The sequence below is a fragment of the Salvelinus namaycush genome, chromosome 38, assembly GCF_016432855.1.
Source record: "Salvelinus namaycush isolate Seneca chromosome 38, SaNama_1.0, whole genome shotgun sequence".
Taxonomy (NCBI): Eukaryota; Metazoa; Chordata; class Actinopteri; order Salmoniformes; family Salmonidae; genus Salvelinus; species Salvelinus namaycush.
In genome coordinates, this window is record NC_052344.1 from 20,549,244 (window position 1) to 20,572,327 (window position 23,084).

At 43.6% G+C, this 23,084-nt stretch overlaps 1 protein-coding gene and 2 pseudogenes across 1 annotated transcript; all 3 read left to right on the forward strand.

The window, feature by feature from the left end:
• The first annotated feature begins 1,355 nt into the window (after positions 1 to 1,355).
• On the forward strand, positions 1,356 to 3,268 carry LOC120032261 (fish-egg lectin-like). The gene is made up of 5 exons (XM_038978270.1): positions 1,356 to 1,497; positions 1,613 to 1,846; positions 2,027 to 2,244; positions 2,378 to 2,496; positions 3,103 to 3,268. Exons 1-5 carry the CDS (start codon positions 1,443 to 1,445, stop codon positions 3,242 to 3,244), a joined length of 768 nt encoding a protein of 255 aa, XP_038834198.1. The 5' UTR covers positions 1,356 to 1,442; the 3' UTR covers positions 3,245 to 3,268.
• Positions 3,269 to 12,588: 9,320 nt separating this feature from the next.
• On the forward strand, positions 12,589 to 13,483 carry LOC120032090 (annotated as a pseudogene).
• A 669-nt stretch (positions 13,484 to 14,152) lies between these two features.
• On the forward strand, positions 14,153 to 22,790 carry LOC120032091 (annotated as a pseudogene).
• Positions 22,791 to 23,084: the final 294 nt, after the last annotated feature.

Consider the following 23,084-nt stretch of genomic DNA (forward strand, 5'->3'; position numbering starts at 1 on the left):
TACTTTTTGTCTATGTTACGTGTTTGGGCTCATTTTATGTTACTTTGTGCTGTCATTTTGGAGCGGAATAAAAAGTGTGCCTGTTCACTACACTCTGCTCTCCTGCACCTGACTTTGCCTTCTATACACACTCCTAACAGCATTTCACACCTGTTGTATTCGGCGCATGTGACAAACACTATTTTATTTGATTTTATTTGAGATGGTAAAGCAGGATTTATCACTCAAGAGAACGCGTTTCCTCTGCTCCAGAGTCCAATGGTGGCGAGATTTACACCACTCCAGCCGACGCTTGGCATTACGCATAGTGATCTTAGGCTTGTGTACGGCTGGTCGGCTATGGAACCCATTTCATGAAGATCCCAACGAACAGTTCTTGTGATGACATTGCTTTCAGAGGCAGTTTGGAACTCAGTAGTGAGTGTTGCAACCGAGGACAGACTATTTTTACGCGCTATACACTTCAGCAGTTGGCAGTCCAGTTCTGTGAGCTTGTTTGGCCTACCATATCGCGGCTGAGCCGTTGATGCTCCTAGATGTTTCCACTTCACAATAACAGCACTTATAGTTGACCGGGGCAGCTCTAGCAGGGCAGAAATTTGACGAACTGACTTGTTGGAAAGGTGGCATCCTATGACTGTGCCAAGTTGAAAGTCATTGAGCTCTTCAGTAAGGCCATTCTAATGCCAATGTTTGTTTATGTAGATTGCATGGCTGTTTGCTCGATTTTAGACACCTGTCAGCAACGGGTGTTGCTGAAATAGCTGAATCCACAAATGTGTAGTTGTGTCCACATACTTTGTATATATAGTGTAGCTTGAAGAAGATTTTAAAAGAGAAATGGGCAAATATTGCATAATATAGGTGTGCAAAGCTCTTATGAGAACAACCCAAGAAGACTGTAATCGCTGCCAAAGGTGTTTTTACCATGTATTGACTTGGGGGGGGGGGGGGGGGGGGGGACGTATATAATCGAGGTACATTTGTGTTTTTTTTTATCGAGGTACATTTGCGTTAATTTAAAAGTATATCAGTTTTCTTTCACTATGACAATACAGAGTATTTTGTGTAGATGGTTGACAAAAAATTGCTATTATATCTGTTCTAATCCCACTTGGTAATAAAAAATGTGAAGAAATCCAAGGTGGGTGTGGATTTTCTATAGGCACTGTATTTCAAAATGTAAACATGGCAAATGCATATTTCAATGTAAACACAGAAAACATGAGAAGAACAAAGGAATGATCTTTGTCATCAGGTGACATTAACACAACCCTTCTCTCTCCCGGACACCGGACACCATCAAGTCTTCGTTTAACAGGTGGAACAGGAAGCCATCATTGGTGAAAGGTATGTGCAGGGCTATAAAAGCTCAGTCTTGCAAGGGGACAATTGAAGTCTGGTGTACAACCAAACTTATACTGTAGATCTACAGAGACATCATGAGAGTCACTGCAGCCGTCCTATTGGTCCTCTGTCTCCTGGCCGTCAGTCATGGTAAGTTACCATCATCTGAAACATGCTTGGTCAACTTGGAGTTGATGAAGTTTGCTACATAATGTCATCCTCCTTTTTCTTGGTGTACTCTACTCATATGTGTTTGTCTCCATAGCATGGGACTGTCGGGAGATAGTAAACATCAAGAATCTGATGCAGATCGATGCAGGACTGGGGCAAGTGGTCGCTACGGACACAAGTCAAATCCCCTACTACCTGGTAGGTGATAAATGGATCCGCCTGCCTGGTTCCCTGAAGCATATCACTGTAGGACCAGCAGGGATCTGGGGTGTCAACAAGGCAGACTCAATCTACAAGTATGTGGCCGGTAACTGGGTGCAAGCTGCAGGTAAGTGGAGAGCATTATTCAATATTTATCCAGAGGACACCTGCTTCTTAGCTTTCCGGATACCATCAGGGTGTTGAAAAAATGATGAATGTTTTACAATTGTAAGTCATTTGGCAGTTCTCACAGATATGTGCTCCTTGTTTGCTTGTCCGTCCGTCTGTCTGTCTTTGTGGTCTTCAGGCCTTCTGAAACAGTTGGATGCTGGAGGTGAACAGTTTATTGTGGGGGCTAACATGGACGATACTCCATTCTGTCTGACACGTGGTGCCACAGTTGGCTACAAGGGACCTGACTCACCCCTTCCATGGACAGGATTGCCAGGAGCTGTGAAGTACTACAGTTGTGGACCCTTTGGGTGCTGGGCAGTCAACAAGAATGATGATATCTTCTTAATGAGTGTAAGATCTGGGAAAGAGTGTGAGAGCTGGAGTAGAGTAGTAGAGGATGGAGAGTGTCAGTTATTCTAAAACTGTTTCATATTCTAACTGTTGAAATGGTCCTAAAACCCTGATTGAATCTGTTTGTTTCCAGCTGAATCAAGACTGCCAAAACAAGGGGTGGAGTCACATTGATGGCAAGCTTTCCATGATTGAGGTGGCAACTGATGGTAGTGTCTTTGGGGTCAACTCTGCGGGTAGTGTTTTTACCAGGTAAGGTTGCTACTGAACTAGGTGTATAATAATGGTATACCTTTAATTATAATTATTATCCTTACTGTACATGCTTTGTGAAGCTCTTTACACAACAACTAAAATACTGTAGATACATAAATAAAATCAGTCAAATATAATCAGATCTAAACTTATAGGACTTATAAAGAAATGTGTAGACAGTGTAAGGTAAAATATGTAAAGTGGGATGTCCTGTAAAGCTACAGTTTGTGATAAAAACAACAACTTCCCAGACCCCCCACCACTTGTTTTGGTAAACAGCTGAGGAATGTAGTTAGAGACATGTAACTACTCTCAAATCCATACATGGAGCTACGGATGCAAAGACACATCAATTATTTATTAAAAAAAATATATGTAACATGTTTTTTAAAGCTATACATTGTTTGTTTACAATAACATTGTTGACAAACAATTGAGTAAACTTACATTTTGTCTTCTGATGTGGTTAAATAAAGCTCAAGAGGCAGAAGTTATATTCTTAAAAATCAATGGCTATAATCAATTATTCAAGTCCAAAAATGGATGTACTTAAAAAGATGGATAATCTTTAAAACATGAACCCCAACCCTTTCTTCAACACAGAGACGGCATCACAGCCAGTAAACCAGAGGGCACCGGATGGAGCAATATCCCAATGTCCATGCGCATGAGCCACGTGACCTACGACCTGGGCCGTCTTTGGGTCGTCTCCAAGTCTGCCGTCACCATGGTGTGCACACCTTAGCCTCTCCTCTGCATCTGAAGGCCATTCGGGATCTGTCTAAAGTTCACATGCTAACTCATTGATGTCTCTTTCTGGAACAGTCTTCTGCTTGAGAATGCCCAACATTAGTTCATAAGAATCCTTCATTCTAAAACCTACTACTCTAACTATACTGTTCAGTACTTTATCTCTGTCAATAGTAATCACTGATCTTAATGATCTTGCTCACCAGCCACATGGGTTTTGCTGTGCTTCAGAGGTCATTCATAGAGATGGATGGAATCCTTTTCAATGCTTATTATCTCATTATATAATCATTTCCCGCTAAAATAAAGCATTCAGTTTGAAGCTATTGTAATTTCCGTGTTTCTTTGTTTTCATATTGACCAGGGGGATTTTAGTTTGCTCTGCCAGTGGCGGTTTTAGCATGTACATCTTGGTGGGGCAAACAGATCAAATTGTTTTAGATACATTCCAGCAAAGCCACTACACAACACAACATTAAACCAGTGGTGGAAAAAGTAATCAATTGTCATACTTGAGTAAAAGTCAAGATACCTTAATAGAAAATGACTCAAGTAAAAGTGAACGTCACCAAGTAAAATACTACTTGATTAAAAGTCTAAAAGTATTTTGTTTGAAATATACTTAAGTATTAAAAGTAAATGGAATTGCTAAAAATTTACATAAGTATCAAAAGTAAAAGTACAAGTAAAAATTCCTTATTTTAAGTAAACCAGACGACACAATAAAAAAATTGACGGATCGCTAGGGGCATACTGTAACACTCATACAACATTTATAAACGATGCATGTGTGTTTAGTGAGTCCACCAGGTCAGAGGCAGTAGGGATGACCAGGGATGTTCTCTGATAAGGGTGTGAATCGGACCATTTACTTTTGGGTGCCAGAGAAAATGTATCGAGTAAAAAGTACATTGTTTTTTTTGGAATGTAGTGAAGTAAAAGTACAAGTTGGCAAAAATATAAATAGTAAAGTAAAGTACAGATACCAAAATGTTTTACTTAAGTAGTACTTTAAAGTATTTTTTACTTAAGTACTTTACACCACTGCATTAAACAATCCATTAATTGCAGTATAAGGGTGACAGACAGTGCCCACAAACTGTTAGGGCCTACATAAAGCTATCCAGACAGCAGAGCTTTCCTTTCAGCACCATGGAGTGAATCCTTACCACCAATACACCTGACTATCAGCGGAGCCTGGCAACCTGGTCTCAGAGTAATTAGTATTATTCTGTACGTAAATCCGGGACCACTATTTAGTATGATATGTTACATTTCGTATGGGATGTATTCATTTGTGGATGTTCATTACCATTTTCATAAGATATATGTTACGAATTATAATTTGTATTATATGTTACGAACTTGCAAAGCGTACAATATGTTACATATTCTGGTTAGGTGGCTAACGTTAGCTAGCTGGCTAATGTTAGCAAGGCTAGGTTAGGGATTAAGTTTAGGAATTAGGTTAAAGGGTTAAGGTTAGGGGAAGGGTTAGCTTAAAGGTTTAAGGTTAGGGGAAGGGTTAGCTAACATGTTAAGTAGTTGCAAAGTACCTAATAAATAGTAAGTAGTTGAAGGTGATAATCAGATAAATTGCTAAAGCTAGCCGTGATGAGAATCAAACGCGTTATACGCCCACCCATACACCCGACTTAAGTAATCATATGTCATACCAAACCTAACATATCATACTAACTTGGTGTCCCAGACTTACATTTATGAGACCAGGCTGAGCATCGTCTGGCAGCAATACAATTCATTCGGCCTAATATACTGCATTTTATTAAAAAAACTGATATGGCTGACTTGCTTAAATAAATATGGTTTCTACGGATTCCTTGTGGATTGGTGTAACTCGATAAGAATTACGTTCTGCTTCAATAATAGTGAATGCCGACATGAGTTTAGACTTTTGAACCATACACAAACATTATTACATTTGTCAGTGTTCTCGTTGAACCACATCGTATTTGAGTGTAGGCTATACCATTATTTTTCAAGTCCATTCGCTCATTTGTCATGCCTCTAACATGCGGTAACCATAAAAAGTTGTGTAATAGCCTACAGTTTTTGTGAATGGCTCATGTCTCACCCTGGCTCTATCTGCTACATGATTTATGTTGGTGGAGTGTCACAGAGATGCCAACAGAGGTGCAGCTGGGAATGAACAAGCAAAATATTTTGTGCCCCTGCCTTATCACAGGGAGGCATCAGCGCTCACCTAAAAAGCCCATATGCCACTGGTTGAGAGAAATTGTAATGGTTTTTGGGCAGAATTACATGAGGTTTTATGGGTTGTTGTTGAAGGTGGGTCTTGGTCAGTTTAGCTCAGAAAATGCCGCCCTCGTCCATGTGCGTCCATAGACGGCCGCATAATCCTGCCTAATGAGCGGGCCGGCCCTGCTTAGAGGGTAGGTACAGGGTAAGACTGCTGTAAAATAAAGCTGTAAACAATTAAGATAAGCACACAACTCAGAGTGAAGTTTATTTAATGAAAAATAAGGCAGTATTCATTCATTGCTCAAACCAATCAGACTTTAGAGACGTTTTTGTGAGAAGAACCATTTTCAGGATCCGCCCTGGTCTCACAAACACTGTTCTAGATCAGCCCCCGTTAATCAGACAGGCTAATGGTTGGTCTCAATGGATGCAGAATAAATAGACTAATGCAATGTAGCTCAAACACACCGTTTTTCAAAGGGGTTGGAAGCACTAAATCACAGAAATGATCATGTTGGATTCAGGCATTTTGAACAGATGTACCCCACCTCTTTCTTCAACACAGAGTCAGCATCACAGCCAGTAAACCAGAGGGCACTGGATGGAGCAATGTCTCAATGTGTAGGGATTGATGGTAAGGATGGTCCTATTGCCTTTAGGGGCAAGTGAACTGAGCAGTCATGCAAGTTAAGCCTGCTCTGAGGTAGCCCCACTGCTCTGAGGTAGCCCCACTGCTCTGAGGTAGCACCATTGGGCCGGTGATATAAAAAAGTGAATTCAAGCCAACTGAAACTAACTCCAGTAGTCCTAACCTAAAACAAATCTTTCTGGTTCCTCTACATTTAAGTGGAGTGAAAGACAGACAATGTATGGCAGTCAGGCTAGTTGAGCCTGTTCTGAAATGTATTTTTACATAACAACCAAAATACATGAGTCCACCCCTATGTGTAGTTAAAAGGCACTTCTGAGTGTAAACAGCACATTTACATTTTCAGGCAAGTGATCCAATCTTAACCCAAAAAATACTCCTGACTTGCCCTATGGGCAGGTGCCTTTCAGACTTTAATGTAAATCCCTGACGTGCATGAAGCACGTGACCTACGACCTGGGTCGTCTTTGGGTCGTCTCCACGTCTGGCTTCACCATGCAGTGCACACATTGAGAATAATTAGTAGTGGGCCAAAACATCCATCATTCTGTATGAACAAGGCATTTGAGAATGCAATCCTTGTCATAGCTCATCATCTCTCATATTACATCATGATCATAGTCAAATCTACCATCAGTGTCCAATAACTAGGCACTCAGTCAATGTTCAAATGTTCATAGTTCAATGTTAGATGAGCAATCAGCTTCCCATAACTAGGCAGCATAATAGGCATCCCATAACTAGTCATCAATCAATGTTCAAATAGTTAGGTCGCAGACATGACATAAACACCTTACCTAAATGTACACTTTAAAACATTTCACTTGGAAAAAGTTCAGTGAGCTTCGATATGGCTGTAATTATAATTGGGTAATTGTTCAGCTGACATGGAATACTTCATCAACCCAAGGATTTCTGCTCAATGTAAAACAATTTTTAACTTAAATATTGAAGTTTGCCTTTGCAACACAAATAGCTGAGTTGATCAAACAAGAGAGTATAATTTGCTGAGACTGACAACTTTAGAATACTATGTTGGCTGAAAGTACATGTCTCGTTAACATTTTTCCCAGTGTGCTATCACTGAAATAACAGCCAAGTCTTGTCAATGTTGATATCCCCTGTAGGGTTGTGATTCGTTGAGGTTAAATGAAAAGCAACAGATTTGGTTTCCTTCCCTGTTTTGGCAGCCTCCCTGAATCTCCATCCGACACTCTAAAATGTAGATGACTGTCTTTAGCAAATTCTCTTCTTACCAGTGATAAACAATTGATTCACCAGATGTGTCAGTTGTGTTAGAGCTGATCAGATGCCACTTGTCAAAACAACAGGGTTCTTGGCGCATATGCAGTTGATAATGTGTTAGTTAAAAAAATATAACAAGTAATCTGAGTACATTAGCTTTTCAACGGATCACAAACTGTTTCTGCATATTGATTATTGATTTTTTTTCTTTTTTTGTACTATAAATGGAACTAACAGAAATCGTGAAAACGGGTTTGCCCTGTCTACACTAGTGAGATTGTTGTATCTGTTTATCTGGTCTGTGGTTACTCAGGCCAGGTTTCATAGAAGCCACAGTCTTGTCGTGCCTGGATAAATAGTTACAACATTCCATTCCATTTCTACATGATAACGATATGAGAGATTGACAAAACAGTGTTGCATTTCCCTTTAAGTTGCAGAAATATCAGTTAGGTAGCAGGGCAGTAGCAGTTAGGTAGCAGGGCAGTAGCAGTTAGGTAGCAGGGCAGTAGTAGTTAGGTAGCAGGGCAGTAGCAGTTAGGTAGCAGGGCAGTAGTAGTTAGGTAGCAGGGCAGTAGCAGTTAGGTAGCAGGGCAGTAGTAGTTAGGTAGCAGGGCAGTAGCAGTTAGGTAGCAGGGCAGTAGCAGTTAGGTAGCAGGGCAGTAGTGGTTAGGTAGCAGGGCAGTAACAGTTAAGTAGCAGGGCAGTAGCAGTTAGGTAGCAGGGCAGTAGCAGCTAGGTAGTTGGGCAGTAGCAGTTAGGTAGCAGGGCAGTAGCAGTTAGGCAGCAGGGCAGTAGCAGTTAGGTAGCAGGGCAGTAGCAGTTAGGTAGCAGGGCAGTAGCAGCTAGGTAGTTGGGCAGTAGCAGTTAGGTAGCAGGGCAGTAGCAGTTAGGTAGCAGGGCAGTAGCAGTTAGGTAGCAGTTAGGTAGCAGGGCAGTAGTAGTTAGGTAGCAGGGCAGTAGCAGTTAGGTAATAGGGCAGTAGCAGTTAGGTAGTAGGGCAGTAGCAGTTAGGTAGTTGGGCAGTAGCAGTTAGGTAGCAGGGCAGTAGCAGTTAGGTAGCAGGGTTGCAGCAGTTAGGTAGCAGGGTTGCAGCAGTTAGGTAGCAGGGCAGTAGCAGTTAGGTAGCGAGGCAGTAGCAGTTAGGTAGCGAGGCAGTAGCAGTTAGGTAGCAGAGCAGTAGCAGTTAGGTAACAGGGCAGTAGCAGTTAGGTAGCAGGGTTGCAGCAGTTAGGTAGCAGGGCAGTAGCAGTTAGGTAGCAGGGCAGTAGCAGTTAGGTAGCAGGGCAGTAGCAGTTAGGTAGCGGGGCAGTAGCAATTAGGTAGTGGGGCAGCAGCAGTTACGTAGCAGGACTGCAGCAGCTAGGTAGCAGGGCAGTAGCAGTTAGGTAGCAGGGCAGAAGTAGTTAGGTAGTGAGGCAGTAGCAGTTAGGTAGCAGGGCAGTAGCAGTTAGGTAGTGGGGCAGTAGCAGTTAGGTAGCGAGGCAGTAGCAGTTAGGAAGCGAGGCAGTAGCAGTTAGGTAGAGGGGCAGTAGTAGCTAGGTAGCGAGGCAGTAGCAGTTAGGTAGCAGGGCAGTAGCAGTTAGGTAGCGAGGCAGTAGCAGATAGGTAGCGAGGCAGTAGCAGTTAGGTAGCGAGGCAGTAGCAGTTAGGTAGCGGGGCAGTAGCAGTTAGGTAGCGAGGCAGTAGCAGTTAGATAGTGGGGCAGTAGTAGTTAGGTAGCGAGGCAGTAGTAGTTAGGTAGCAGGGCAGTAGTAGTTAGGTAGCAGAGCAGTAGCAGTTAGGTAGCGAGGCAGTAGCAGTTAGGTAGCAGGGTTGCAGCAGTTAGGTAGCAGGGCAGTAGCAGTTAGGTAGCAGGGCAGTAGCAGTTAGGTAGCGAGGCAGTAGCAGTTAGGTAGCAGGGCAGTAGCAGTTAGGTAGCAGGGCAGTAGCAGTTAGGTAGCAGGGCAGTAGCAGTTAGGTAGCAGGGTTGCAGCAGTTAGGTAGCAGGGTTGCAGCAGTTAGGTAGCAGGGCAGTAGCAGTTAGGTAGCGAGGCAGTAGCAGTTAGGTAGCAGGGTTGCAGCAGTTAGGTAGCAGGGCAGTAGCAGTTAGGTAGCAGGGTTGCAGCAGTTAGGTAGCAGGGCAGTAGCAGTTAGGTAGCGAGGGAGTAGCAGTTAGGTAGCAGAGCAGTAGCAGTTAGGTAACAGGGCAGTAGCAGTTAGGTAGCAGGGTTGCAGCAGTTAGGTAGCAGGGCAGTAGCAGTTAGGTAGCAGGGCAGTAGCAGTTAGGTAGCAGGGCAGTAGCAGTTAGGTAGCGAGGCAGTAGCAGTTAGGTAGCAGGGCAGTAGCAGTTAGGTAGCGGGGCAGTAGCAATTAGGTAGTGGGGCAGCAGCAGTTAGGTAGCAGGGCAGTAGCAGTTAGGTAGCAGGGCAGTAGCAGTTAGGTAGCAGGGTTGCAGCAGTTAGGTAGCAGGGAAGTAGCAGTTAGGTAGCAGGGTTGCAGCAGTTAAGTAGCAGGGCAGTAGCAGTTAGGTAGCGAGGCAGTAGCAGTTAGGTAGCAGGGCAGTAGCAGTTAGGTAGCAGGGCAGTAGCAATTAGGTAGTGGGGCAGCAGCAGTTACGTAGCAGGACTGCAGCAGCTAGGTAGCAGGGCAGTAGCAGTTAGGTAGCAGGGCAGTAGTAGTTACGTAGTGAGGCAGTAGCAGTTAGGTAGCAGGGCAGTAGCAGTTAGGTAGTGGGGCAGTAGCAGTTAGGTAGCGAGGCAGTAGCAGTTAGGAAGCGAGGCAGTAGCAGTTAGGTAGCGGGGCAGTAGTAGCTAGGTAGCGAGGCAGTAGCAGTTAGGTAGCACGGCAGTAGCAGTTAGGTAGCGCGTCAGTAGCAGTTAGGTAGCGAGGCAGTAGCAGTTAGGTAGCGAGGCAGTAGCAGTTAGATAGTGGGGCAGTAGTAGTTAGGTAGCGAGGCAGTAGTAGTTAGGAAGCAGGGCAGTAGTAGTTAGGTAGCAGAGCAGTAGCAGTTAGGTAGCGAGGCAGTAGTAGTTAGGTAGTGACGCAGTAGCAGTTAGGTAGCAGGGCAGTAGTAGTTAGGTAGCGAGGCAGTAGTAGTTAGGTAGCAGGGCAGTAGTAGTTAGGTAGCAGAGCAGTAGTAGTTAGGTAGCAGAGCAGTAGCAGTTAGGTAGTGGGGCAGTATTAGTTAGGTAGCGAGGCAGTAGTAGTTAGGTAGCAGGGCAGTAGTAGTTAGGTAGCAGAGCAGTAGCAGTTAGGTAGTGGGGCAGTAGTAGTTAGGTAGCGAGGCAGTAGTAGTTAGGTAGCAGGGCAGTAGTAGTTAGGTAGCAGAGCAGTAGTAGTTAGGAAGCAGGGCAGTAGTAGTTAGGTAGCAGATCAGTAGCAGTTAGGTAGCGAGGCAGTAGCAGTTAGGTAGTGGGGCAGTAGTAGTTAGGTAGCGAGGCAGTAGTAGTTAGGTAGCGAGGCAGTAGCAGTTAGGTAGTGGGGCAGTAGTAGTTAGGTAGCGAGGCAGTAGTAGTTAGGTAGCAGGGCAGTAGTAGTTAGGTAGCAGAGCAGTAGCAGTTAGGTAGTGGGGCATTAGTAGTTAGGTAGCGAGGCAGTAGTAGTTAGGTAGCAGGGCAGTAGTAGTTAGGTAGCAGAGCAGTAGCAGTTAGGTAGTGGGGCAGTAGTAGTTAGGTAGCGAGGCAGTAGTAGTTAGGTATCAGGGCAGTAGTAGTTAGGTAGCAGAGCAGTAGTAGTTAGGTAGCAGGGCAGTAGTAGTTAGGTAGCAGAGCAGTAGCAGTTAGGTAGCGAGGCAGTAGCAGTTAGGTAGTGGGACAGTAGTAGTTAGGTAGCGAGGCAGTAGTAGTTAGGTAGCGAGGCAGTAGCAGTTAGGTAGAGGGGCAGTAGTAGTTAGGTAGCGAGGCAGTAGTAGTTAGGTAGCAGGGCAGTAGTAGTTAGGTAGCAGAGCAGTAGCAGTTAGGTAGTGGGGCAGTAGTAGTTAGGTAGCGAGGCAGTAGTAGTTAGGTAGCAGGGCAGTAGTAGTTAGGTAGCAGAGCAGTAGCAGTTAGGTAGTGGGGCAGTAGTAGTTAGGTAGCGAGGCAGTAGTAGTTAGGTAGCAGGGCAGTAGTAGTTAGGTAGCAGAGCAGTAGCAGTTAGGTAGCGAGGGAGTAGCAGTTAGGTAGTGGGGCAGTAGCAGTTAGGTAGCAGGGCAGTAGCAGTTAGGTAGCGGGGCAGTAGTAGTTAGGTAGATAGGCAGTAGTAGTTAGGTAGCAGGGCAGTAGTAGTTAGGTAGCAGAGCAGTAGCAGTTAGGTAGTGGGGCAGTAGTAGTTAGGTAGCGAGGCAGTAGTAGTTAGGTAGCGAGGCAGTAGTAGTTAGGTAGCAGGGCAGTAGTAGTTAGGTAGCAGAGCAGTAGCAGTTAAGTAGTGGGGCAGTAGTAGTTAGGTAGCGAGGCAGTAGTAGTTAGGTAGGAGGGCAGTAGTAGTTAGGTAGCAGAGCAGTAGCAGTTAGGTAGCGAGGCAGTAGCAGTTAGGTAGTGGGGCAGTAGCAGTTAGGTAGCAGGGCAGTAGCAGTTAGGTAGCAGGGCAGTAGTAGTTAGGTAGATAGGCAGTAGTAGTTAGGTAGCAGGGCAGTAGTAGTTAGGTAGCAGAGCAGTAGCAGTTAGGTAGCGGGGCAGTAGTAGTTAGGTAGCGAGGCAGTAGTAGTTAGGTAGCAGGGCAGTAGTAGTTAGGTAGCAGAGCAGTAGCAGTTAGGTAGCGAGGCAGTAGCAGTTAGGTAGTGGGGCAGTAGCAGTTAGGTAGCAGGTTAGTAGCAGTTAGGTAGTGGGGCAGTAGTAGTTAGGTAGCAGGGCAGTAGCAGTTAGGTAGCGAGGCAGTAGCAGTTAGGTAGTGGGGCAGTAGTAGTTAGGTAGCGAGGCAGTAGCAGTTAGGTAGTGGGGCAGTAGTAGTTAGGTAGCAGGGCAGTAGCTGTTAGGTAGCAGGGCAGTAGCAGTTAGGTAGCAGCACTGCAGTAATTAGGTAGCGGGGCAGTAGCAGTTAGGTAGCGGGGCAGTAGCAGTTAGGATGCGGGGCAGCATTAGTTAGGTAACGGGGTCTTTCACTTATCCATAAATTGTCTGTATTTACCCTAACCATTACAGAAGAACCAGAAAAGCCTGTCTGGGTCAAGCCTCCCATCAACTCTTTGTTATACAGATGGAACAGGAAGCCATCATTGCTTTTAATGCTATGTGCAGGGCTATTAAAGCGCAAAGCCCTGCAAGGGGATGATTGAAGTCTGGGGTAAAATCTCAACTTATACTTATCAAGATTTTATTGGTGCAATCTACTCATATGTCTTTGTCTCTATAGCATGGGACTGTCAGGAGCTAGTGGACATCAAGAATCTGATGCAGACTGATGTAGGACTGGGCAAGTGGTTGCAACAGACACAATTAAAATGTCCTACTACCTGGTAGGTGATAAATCGGTCTGCCTGCCTGGTTCCCTGAATCATATCACTGTAGGACCAGCAGGGATCTGGGGTATCAACAAGGCAGACTCAATTCACAAGTGTGTGGCCGGTAACTGGGTGCAAGCTGCAGGTAAGTGGAGAGCATTACTCAATATTTATCCAGAGGGCACATGCTTCTTAGCGTTCCTGATACCATCAGGGTGTTGAAAAGTTATTAATGTTTTACAATTTTAACATGTAAGTCATTTGGCAGAATTCACAGATACGTGCTCCCGTTTGCTTGTCTGTCCGTCTGTCTTTGTTGTCTTCAGGCCTTCTGAAGCAGGTGGATGCTGGAGGTGAACAGTTTATTGTGGGGGCCAACATGGACGATAGTCCATACTGTCGGACACGCACAAGGGACCAGACACCCCTTCCATGGGCAGTCAACAAGAATGATGATATCTACTCAATGAGTGTAAGATCTGGGAAAGAGTGTGAGAGCTGGAGCAGAGTAGTAGAGGATGGAGAACCTCAGTTATTTTACAACTGTTTCATATTATAACTGTTGAAATTGTTCTAAAACCCTAATTGAATCTGTTTGTCTCCAGCTGAATCAAGACTGCCTAAACAACGGGTGGAGTCCCATTGATGGCAAGCTTTTTATGATTGAGGTGGAAACTGATGGTAGTGGGGTCAACTTTTTGGGTGATGTTTATACTAAGTAAGGTTGTGTTAGGTTCTGAACAGAGTAAAAACTCACGAAAAGCTCAAACTAAGTTCATTCACCCACTGGGTTAAACAACTGCAAAATACAAAAACATGATTACACAAACACACATATTTCTGTCCTCCCACTAGCCGGAATCAACTCCTTACACATCTAGACAGCCAATACATCTCTGTTGCTAGTCAAGAACTTGTTTGGTTCCTCTCACTGGTTTAGTCATGGCCCCGCCTGATGCTAAAACCTTTGTGGTCTGATCCTTCTCACTCCATCTGACCTGTGACCTGGGCCGAATTCCTCTCTCCTCCTTAATCCACGCCTGTCCTCCCTTATCTGTGACTGAAACCAGACATTTGCCCTGTGCTTCCCCCCTTAGGATCCATGAGATTCAACAGTAACATGTTTGACAGAATGTTAACTTTCTTCATTCCCATTTCTCAGTCAACAACTTTCCATACACCTACAGTACCAATCAAAAGTTAGGACACAACTACTCATTCAAGGGTTTTTCTTTAGTTTTACTATTTTCTACATTGTAGAATAATAGTGAAGACATCAAAACTGTGAAATAACACACATGGAATCGTGTAGTTACCAAAAAAGTGTTACACAAATCAAAATATATTTAATATTTTAGATTCTTCAAAGTAGTATCACATAGTGATCCAAGATGGCAACCCACCTCACCCAATGTGATACGGATCCGCAATTTTTTTTTTAGACCTTACAACTAGAACCTCCATCAGAAGCTAGCCATCAGATGCTAATCAGCTAATTAGCTACTAGCTAGTTAGTCATTGTTAGCCACTGCTAGCGGCCTTTACCTCTAGCTCAGACACCAGCCACTTTTACCCTGGATAATACCCGCCAGTCTGCTCAGTGCGATATCAACCCTGAGAATATTGCACTGCTTTTCTCCACCATTACTCCAGATTACTCCATTACTGGACCATTATTCCAGATCACCACAGCTAGCTAGCTGCTACCGAGTGGCCCAGCCCCAAAGCTAGCCTTTGAGCCAGGCCCATCTCCCGGCCTGCTCAGTGGACCCTATGATCACTCGGCTACAAAGCTGATGCCCCCCGGACTCTTCACTAGCACGACTAGAAGCCACTACATTGCCGGATTCCTGCCGTAAGCTCTGGACCTTTGCATCGGATCATCGCAACTAGCTAGCTGCTACCGAGTGGCTATAGTGGCTAACGCCCTTGTCCCGAAGCTAGCACCAGTTAGCCCCGAGCCAGGCGCATCTCCCAGCTAGCAAACAAAATTACTCCAGCTACCATACCTCTTTTGCCAATTGGCCTGGACCCTTTGTCGACACGGAGCCCCGCCGATCCATCACGTCTGGTCTGCCGACTTAATTTCGTACGATGTTCCCTCAACCGGCCTTTGTCGGACATCGGTGAAGACGCTTCTGCTAGCCCCGGCCTGCTAACCTTTATGAACGCCGTGTCTCCCGCTTGCTAGCGTAGTAACGACTTCCCTGTTTCATTTATTGCTGTTCACTGGACCCTATGACATCTGGCTCCATAGCTGATGCCTGCTGGACTGTTCATTAATCACGGAACTCCATCTTGTTTATTTTGTTTATCTGTCTGCCCCAGACTTCGAACTCAGGCCCTGTGTGTAGTTAACTGACCCTCTCTGCCCATTCATCGCCATTTTACCTGTTGTTGTTGTCTTGGCTGATTAGCTGTTGCTGTCTTACCCGTTGTTGTCTTAGCTAGCTCTCCCAATCAACACCTGTGATTGCTTTATGCCTCGCTTAATGTCTCTCTAATGTCAATATGGCTTGTATACTGTTGTTTAGGGTAGTTATCATAGTTTTTTTTATATGGAGCCCCTAGCCCCACACAACATGCCTCAGATACCACTTTTCCCCCTCCTCCCACAAATGGGGTGACCTCAACTAGCATAACTAGCACCTCCAGAGATGCAACCTCTTTTATTGTCACTCAATGCCTAGGTTTACCTCCACTCTACCATACCCCTGTCCTTTCATTATGCCCTGAATCTTTTCTACCATGCCCAGAAATCTGCTCCTTTTATTCTCTGTCCCCAACGCAATAGATGACCAGATTTGATAGCCTTTAGCTGTAAATCAAATCAAAATCAAATCAAATGTATTTATATAGCCCTTCTTACATCAGCTGATATCTCAAAGTGCTGTACAGAAACCCAGCCTAAAACCTCAAACAGCAAGCAATGCAGGTGTAGAAGCACGGTGGCTAGGAAAAACTCCCTAGAAAGGCTAAAACCTAGGAAGAAACCCAGAGAGGAACCAGGCTATGAGGGGTGGCCAGTCCTCTTCTGGCTGTGCCGGCTGGAGATTATAACAGAACATGGCCAAGATGTTCAAATGTTCATAAATGACAAGCATGGTCAAATAATAATAATCACAGTAGTTGTCGAGGGTGCAACAGGTCAGCACCTCAGGAGTAAATGTCAGTTGGCTTTTCATAGCCGATCATTGAGAGTATCTCTACCACTCCTGCTGTCTCTAGAGAGTTGAAAACATTGGGTCTGGGACAGGTAGCATGTCCGGTGAAAATGTCAGAGTTCCATAGCCGCAGGCAGAACAGTTGAAACTGGAGCAGCAGCACGGCCAGGTGGACTGGGGACAGCAAGGAGTCATTATGCTAGGTAGTCCTGAGGCATGGTCCTAGGGCTCAGGTCCTCCGAGAGAGAGAAAGAAAGAAAGAGAGAATTAGAGAGAGCATACTTAAATTCACACAGTGTCACGTCTTCCACTGAAGTCGGTTCCTCTACTTGTTTAGATGGCGTTCGGCGGTCGGCGTCACCGGTCTTCTAGCCACCGTCGATCCACTTTTCATTTTCCATTTGTTTTGTCTTGTCTTCCTACACACCTAGTTCTCATTTCCCTCATTAAGTGTTGTGTATTTAACCCTCGGTTCCCCCCATGTCTTTGTGTGGAATTGTTTGTTGTAAGTGCTTGTGCACATGTTTACTGGTGCGCGTCGGGTTTTGTACCCATGTTTGTTATTGCTTTATGCCGTTGGTTTTGAAATTAAACTGCTCCGGCTATTACCTAGTTCTGCTCTCCTGCGTCTGACTTCACTGCCACCAGTTACGCACCCCTTTACACACAGGACACCGGATAAGACAGGAGAAATACTCCATCTATAACAGACTAACCCTAGACCCCCGACACATAAACTACTGCAGCATCAATACTGGAGGCTGAGACAGGAGGGGTCAGGAGACACTGTGGCCCCATTCGATGATACCCCCGGACAGGGCTATCCGATGATACCCCCGGCCACCACTGTGGGTCAATTAACTTTGTCGGAGTGGGTTCACTGATTATAGTTTGTGAGCTAGGCAGGCTACTGCCTGGGAAGGTCAACCACTCAGAAGTACGAGATGGGGAGGGGTTGACCTCCGGTCTCCCCACTCGAAGCCCGAGGTAGAGGTAGTTGGGGAATCTATCAAATAGCGCACCTCTAACTTTGTACTGTACTAATGCAATTAGTAATGCAATTAGTTGTGAAATTTAGTTTGTGTGTTTCTTGTTTGAAGTGCAATAATCAGGATCTCTTCTTTATAAGTGTGTTATTCTATATGTGTATTTGTGTGATACAGGATTTGTGCAATTTAGTTTTATTTGTGTGTTTTTTGTTAGCAATAGGGTAATAGTGTAATAATTAGATTCTCTTTTTTATTTGTATTTATATACTACAATTTCTTTCCAATTCTATTTGTCTTTGTTACTTCTTTTTGATATTTATAGTTTTAAATGTTATGATTATTTATTTGTGTTGTTCCAAATGTCTGAATATAAACTACAGTTAGAGCAGAATGGTGTTTTTGTTGTTGGCGGGGGGGGGGGGGGGGGGGGGGCATTGAAGTGGAGGTTCGCCAAGGGAGCCATACAAGCTAGAACCACCACTGCGTACATACAACATCTGTAAGATCCCTTAGTCAAGTATTGAATTTCAAGCACCGATTCAACTATACAGACCAGGGAGCTTTACAAAAGCCTCATAAAGAAGGGCAGTGATTGGTAATTGGGTAACAATGACAAATCAGATATTGAATATCTCTTTAATTTAACATTTATTGAACTAAAATGTAATTAGAATATAGGACAAAACACACATCACGACAAGAGAGACAACACCACAACACTATATAGAGACCTAAGACAACAACATAGCATGGCAGCAACACATGAAAACACAGCATGGTAGCAACACAACATGACAACAACATGTTAGCAACACAACATGGCAGCAGCACAGCATGGTAGCAGCACAGCATGGTAGCACCGCAAAGCATGGTACAAACATTATTGAGCATAGACAACAGCACAACAAGGCAACACAATGAACACATCAAACGAATACACGTTTTGGCCTAAATGCAAAGCCTTATGTTTGGGGCAAATCCAACACAACACCTCACTGAGTAACTGCCTCCTTATTTTAAAGCATGGTGGTGGCTGCATCATGGTATGGGTATGCTTGACATTGGCAAACACTGGGGAGTTTTTCAGGATGAAAAGAAACAGGATGAAGCTAAGTACAGGCAAAATCCTAGAGGACAACCTGATCAGTCTGTTTCACACCAGACACCGGGAGAGGAATTCACCTTTCAACAGGACTAAGACAAATCTACACTGATTGGTTACCAAGAAGACAGTGAATGTTCCTGAGTGGCCAAGTTACAGTTTTGAGTTAAGTCTGCTTGAAAATCTATGGCAACACTTGCAAATTGCGGTCTTGCCATGATCCACAACATCTTTACATAAACTATATGTCACGCCCTGACCATAGTTTGCTTTGTATGTTTCTATGTTTTGTTTGGTCAGGGTGTGATCTGAGTGGGCATTCTATGTTGTGTGTCTAGTTTTTCTGTTTCTGTGTTTGGCCTGATATGGTTCTCAATCAGAGGCAGGTGTTAGTCGTTGTCTCTGATTGGGAACCATATTTAGGTAGCCTGTTTTGTCATTGTGGGTTGTGGGTGATTGTCTATGTGTAGTGTTTTGTGTCAGCACTTCATTCGATAGCTTCATGTTGGTTGTTTGTTATTTTTGTTAGTTCGTTCAGTGTTCTCTTTTCTAAATAAATTCAAGATGAACACTTACCATGCTGCATATTGGTCCTCTCTTTCTCCCAACGAAGATCGTGACACTATATGACCTAGTGTGGCCTAGCCTGAACCACTTAAACCATCCCAAGACCATTATTTCTCCACCACCAAACTTTACAGTTGGCAATATGCATTCGGGCAGGTAGCGTTCTCCTGGCATCCGCCAAACCCAGATTCATCCGTCGGACTGCCACCTCAATAACCTCGACTAAGCTGTGCCCTTCCCCCACACACACACACATTGACTCTGTACCGGTACGACCTCTATATAGCCTCGCTACTGTTATTTTACTGCTGCTCTTTAAATATTTGTTTTTAAAATTTTTACTTATCCATTTTTTACTTAATACTTATTTATTTCAACTGCATTGTTGGTTAAGGGCTTGTAAGTAAGCATTTCACTGCTTGAACGAAATAAAAAGTGTGCCTGTTCACTACACTCTGCTCTCCTGCACCTGACTTCGCCTCCGATACACACTCCTAACAGCATTTCACTGTAAGGTCTACACCTGATGTATTCGGCGGATGTGACAAACACAATTTTATTTTATTTTATTTGAGATGGTGAAGCGGGATTCATCACTCAAGAGAAGGCGTTTCCACTGCTCCAGAGTCCAATGGCGGCGAGATTTACACCACTCCAGCTGACGATTGGCATTACGCATAGTGATCTTAGGCTTGTTTTCATGAAGATCCCATGAACAGTTCTTGTGATGACATTGCTTTCAGAGGCAGTTTGGAACTCGGTAGTGAGTGTTGCAACCGAGGACAGACTATTTTTACCCGCTATACACTTCAGCAGTTGGCAGTCCAGTTCTGTGAGCTTGTTTGGTCTACCACATCGCGGCTGAGCCGTTGATGCTCCTAGATGTTTCCACTTCACAATAACAGCACTTATAGTTGACCGGGCAGCTCTATCAGGGCAGAAATTTGATGAACTGACTTGTTGGAAAGGTGGCATCCTATGACTGTGCCAAGTTGAAAGTCATTGAGCTCTTCAGTAAGGCCATTCTAATGCCAATGTTTGTTTATGTAGATTGCATGGCTGTTGGCTTGATTTTAGACACCTGTCAGCAACGGGTGTTGCTGAAATAGCTGAATTCACAAATTTGTAGTTGTGTCCACATACTCTGTATATAGAGTGTAGCTTGAAGAAGATTTTAAAAGAGAAATGGGCAAATATTGCACAATATAGGTGTGCAAAGCTCTTATGAGACTAACCCAAGAAGACTGTAATCGCTGCCAAAGGTGTTTTTACCATGTATTGACTTGGGGGGGGACGGGGGGGGGGGACGTATATAATCGAGGTACATTTGTGTTTTATATTGCGTTAATTTAAAAGAATATCAGTTTTTGCGTCAAAAAACAGAACACTCAAAACATGAGCACAATGGCAGCTCTTCCTTTAAAGAACTCCAGGCCTCAAGAGGGCAGATAACCCAAAAACACGGGTGGAACTAAAAAATTGAGCCAGGATTTCTGGAGGGACTACTTTTACATGCGCACCTGGCAGATAAGCATGGGTATAAAATGTTTGGTCCTCAACTTACACACAGCTCATTGTTCAACCCTAAAGAGGCAACTGGTATGTAATGTTTGGAATAATTTAATATGTTGCATCCAGTGCTTAGCACAATTTACATGTTTAACTCTGGTAGGAGTGGTGACTTCTTTTGTTGTGGATATTTTCTGACTGCAGAAGTAATTGCTGGAAGTGCTAGATTAAATTGTTTAAACGTTTACTTTATTCAAAGCCATGCTTTGTTGCTGTGTCATGCATTGTTTAGTGTAAAATAATGCATGTTTAGTCTCTGTTTAAGGTTATCAACCTATTCCCTATTCCTTATTCCTCTGTCATTCAACTACTCTATTCAACAAATCAACTGTTTCAACATATTCAACAAATGGCATCAAAACCATAATAAAACACTGGAAAGGAATTGAGTGGTCCCTTTGCATCCTTCACGTGTTGAGCAAGCCGTTTTCAAGTTTGGGCAGAGCTGAAATAATTATAACACCTAGACAACTTGACAGTTTTCTTTCACTATGACAATAGAGTATTTTGTGTAGATGGTTGACAAAAAATTGCTATTATATCTGTTTTAATCCCACTTGGTAATAAAAAATTTGAAGAAATCCAAGGTGGGTGTGGACTTTCTATAGGCACTGTATTTCAAAATGTAAACATGGCAAATGCATATTACAATGTAAACACAGAAAACATGAGAAGAACAAAGGAATGATCTTTGTCATCAGGTGACTAACACAACTTTCCTCTCTCCCGGACACCGGACCCCATCAAGTCTTCGTTTAACAGGTGGAACAGGAAGCCATCATTGGTGAAAGGTATGTGCAGGGCTATAAAAGCTCAGTCTTGCAAGGGGACAATTGAAGTCTGGTGTAAAACCAAACTTATACTGTAGATCTACAGAGACATCATGAGTCACTGCAGCCGTCCTACTGGTCCTCTGTCTCCTGGCCATCAGTCATGGTAAGTTACCATCATCTGAAACATACTTGATGAACTTGGAGTTGATGAAATTTGCTCCATAATGGCATCCTCTTTTTTTATTGGTGTACTCTACTCATATGTGTTTGTCTCCATAGCATGGGACTGTCAGGAGGTAGTAAACATCAAGAATCTGATGCAGGACTTGGGCAAGTGGTTGCTACGGACACAAGTCAAATCCCCTACTACCTGGTAGGTGATACATGGATCCGCCTGCCTGGTTCCCTGAAGCATATCACTGTAGGACCAGCAGGGATCTGGGGTGTCAACAAGGCAGACTCAATCTACAAGTATGTGGCCGGTAACTGGGTGCAAGCTGCCGGTAAGTGGAAAGCATTAATCAATATTTATCCAGACGACACCTTCTTTTTAGCATTCCTGATATCATCAGGCTGTTGATTTTTTTTAAAATTGTAACTTGTAGGTCATTTGGCAGTACTCACATATGTGCTCCTTGTTTGCTTGTCCGTCTGTCTTTGTGGTCTTCAGGCCTTCTGAAACAGTTGGATGCTGGAGGTGAACAGTTTATTGTGGGGGCTAACATGGACGATACTCCATTCTGTCTGACACGTAGTGCCACAGTTGGTTACAAGGGTCCAGGCTCACCCCTTCCATGGACAGGATTGCCAGGAGCTGTGAAGTACTACAGTTGTGGACCCTTTGGGTGCTGGGCAGTCAACAAGAATGATGATATCTTCTTAATGAGTGTGAGAGCTGGAGCAGAGTAGTAGAGGATGGAGAGTATCAGTTATTTTAACACTGTTTCATATTATAACTGTTGAAATGGTCCTAAAACCCTGATTGAATCTGTTTGTTTCCAGCTGAATCAAGACTGCCAAAACAAGGGGTGGAGTCACATTGATGGCAAGCTTTCCATGATTGAGGTGGCAACTGATGGTAGTGTCTTTGGGGTCAACTCTGCGGGTAGTGTTTATACCAGGTAAGGTTGCTACTGAACTATGTGTATAATAATGGTATACCTTTAATTATAATTCTTATCCTTACTGTACATGCTTTGTGAAGCTCTTTACACAACAACTAAAATACTGTAGATACATAAATAAAATCAGTCAAATATAATCAGATCTAAACTTATAGGACTTATAAAGAAATGTGTAGACAGTGTAAGGTAAAATATGTAAAGTGGGATGTCCTGTAAAGCTACAGTTTGTGATAAAACAACTTCCCAGACACCCCACCACTTGCTTTGGTAAACAGCTGAGGAATGTAGTTAGAGACATGTAACCACTCTCATATTCATACATGGAGCTACGGATGCAAAAACATCAATTATTTGTTTAAAAAAATATATGTAACATGTTTTTTAAAGCTATACATTGTTTGTTTACAATAACATTGTTTACAAACAATTGAGTGAAAACTTACATTTTAGCTTCTGACGTGGTTAAATAAAGCTCAAGAGGCAGAAGTTATATTCTTAAAAATCAATGGCTATAATCAATTATTCAAGTCCAAAAATGGATGTACTTAAAAATATGGATAAGCTTTAAAACATGAACCCCAACCTTTTCTTCAACACAGAGACGGCATCACAGCCAGTAAACCAGAGGGCACTGGATGGAGCAATATCCCAATGTGTATGCGCATGGGCCACGTGACCTACGACCTGGGCCGTCTTTGGGTCGTCTCCAAGACTGCGGTCACCATGGTGTGCACACATTAGCCTCTCCTCTGCATCTGAAGGCCATTCGGGATCTGTCTAAAGTTCACTTGCTAACTCATTGATGTCTCTTTCTGGAACAGTCTTCTGCTTGAGAATGCCCAACATTAGTTCATAAGAGTCCTTAATTCTAAAACCTACTACTCTAACTATACTGTTCAGTACTTTATCTCTGTCAATCTCTGTCACTGATCTTAATGATCTTGCTCACCAGCCACATGGGTTTTGCTGTGCTTCAGAGGTCATTCATAGAGATGGATGGAATCAATTTCAATGCTTATTATCTCATTATATAAT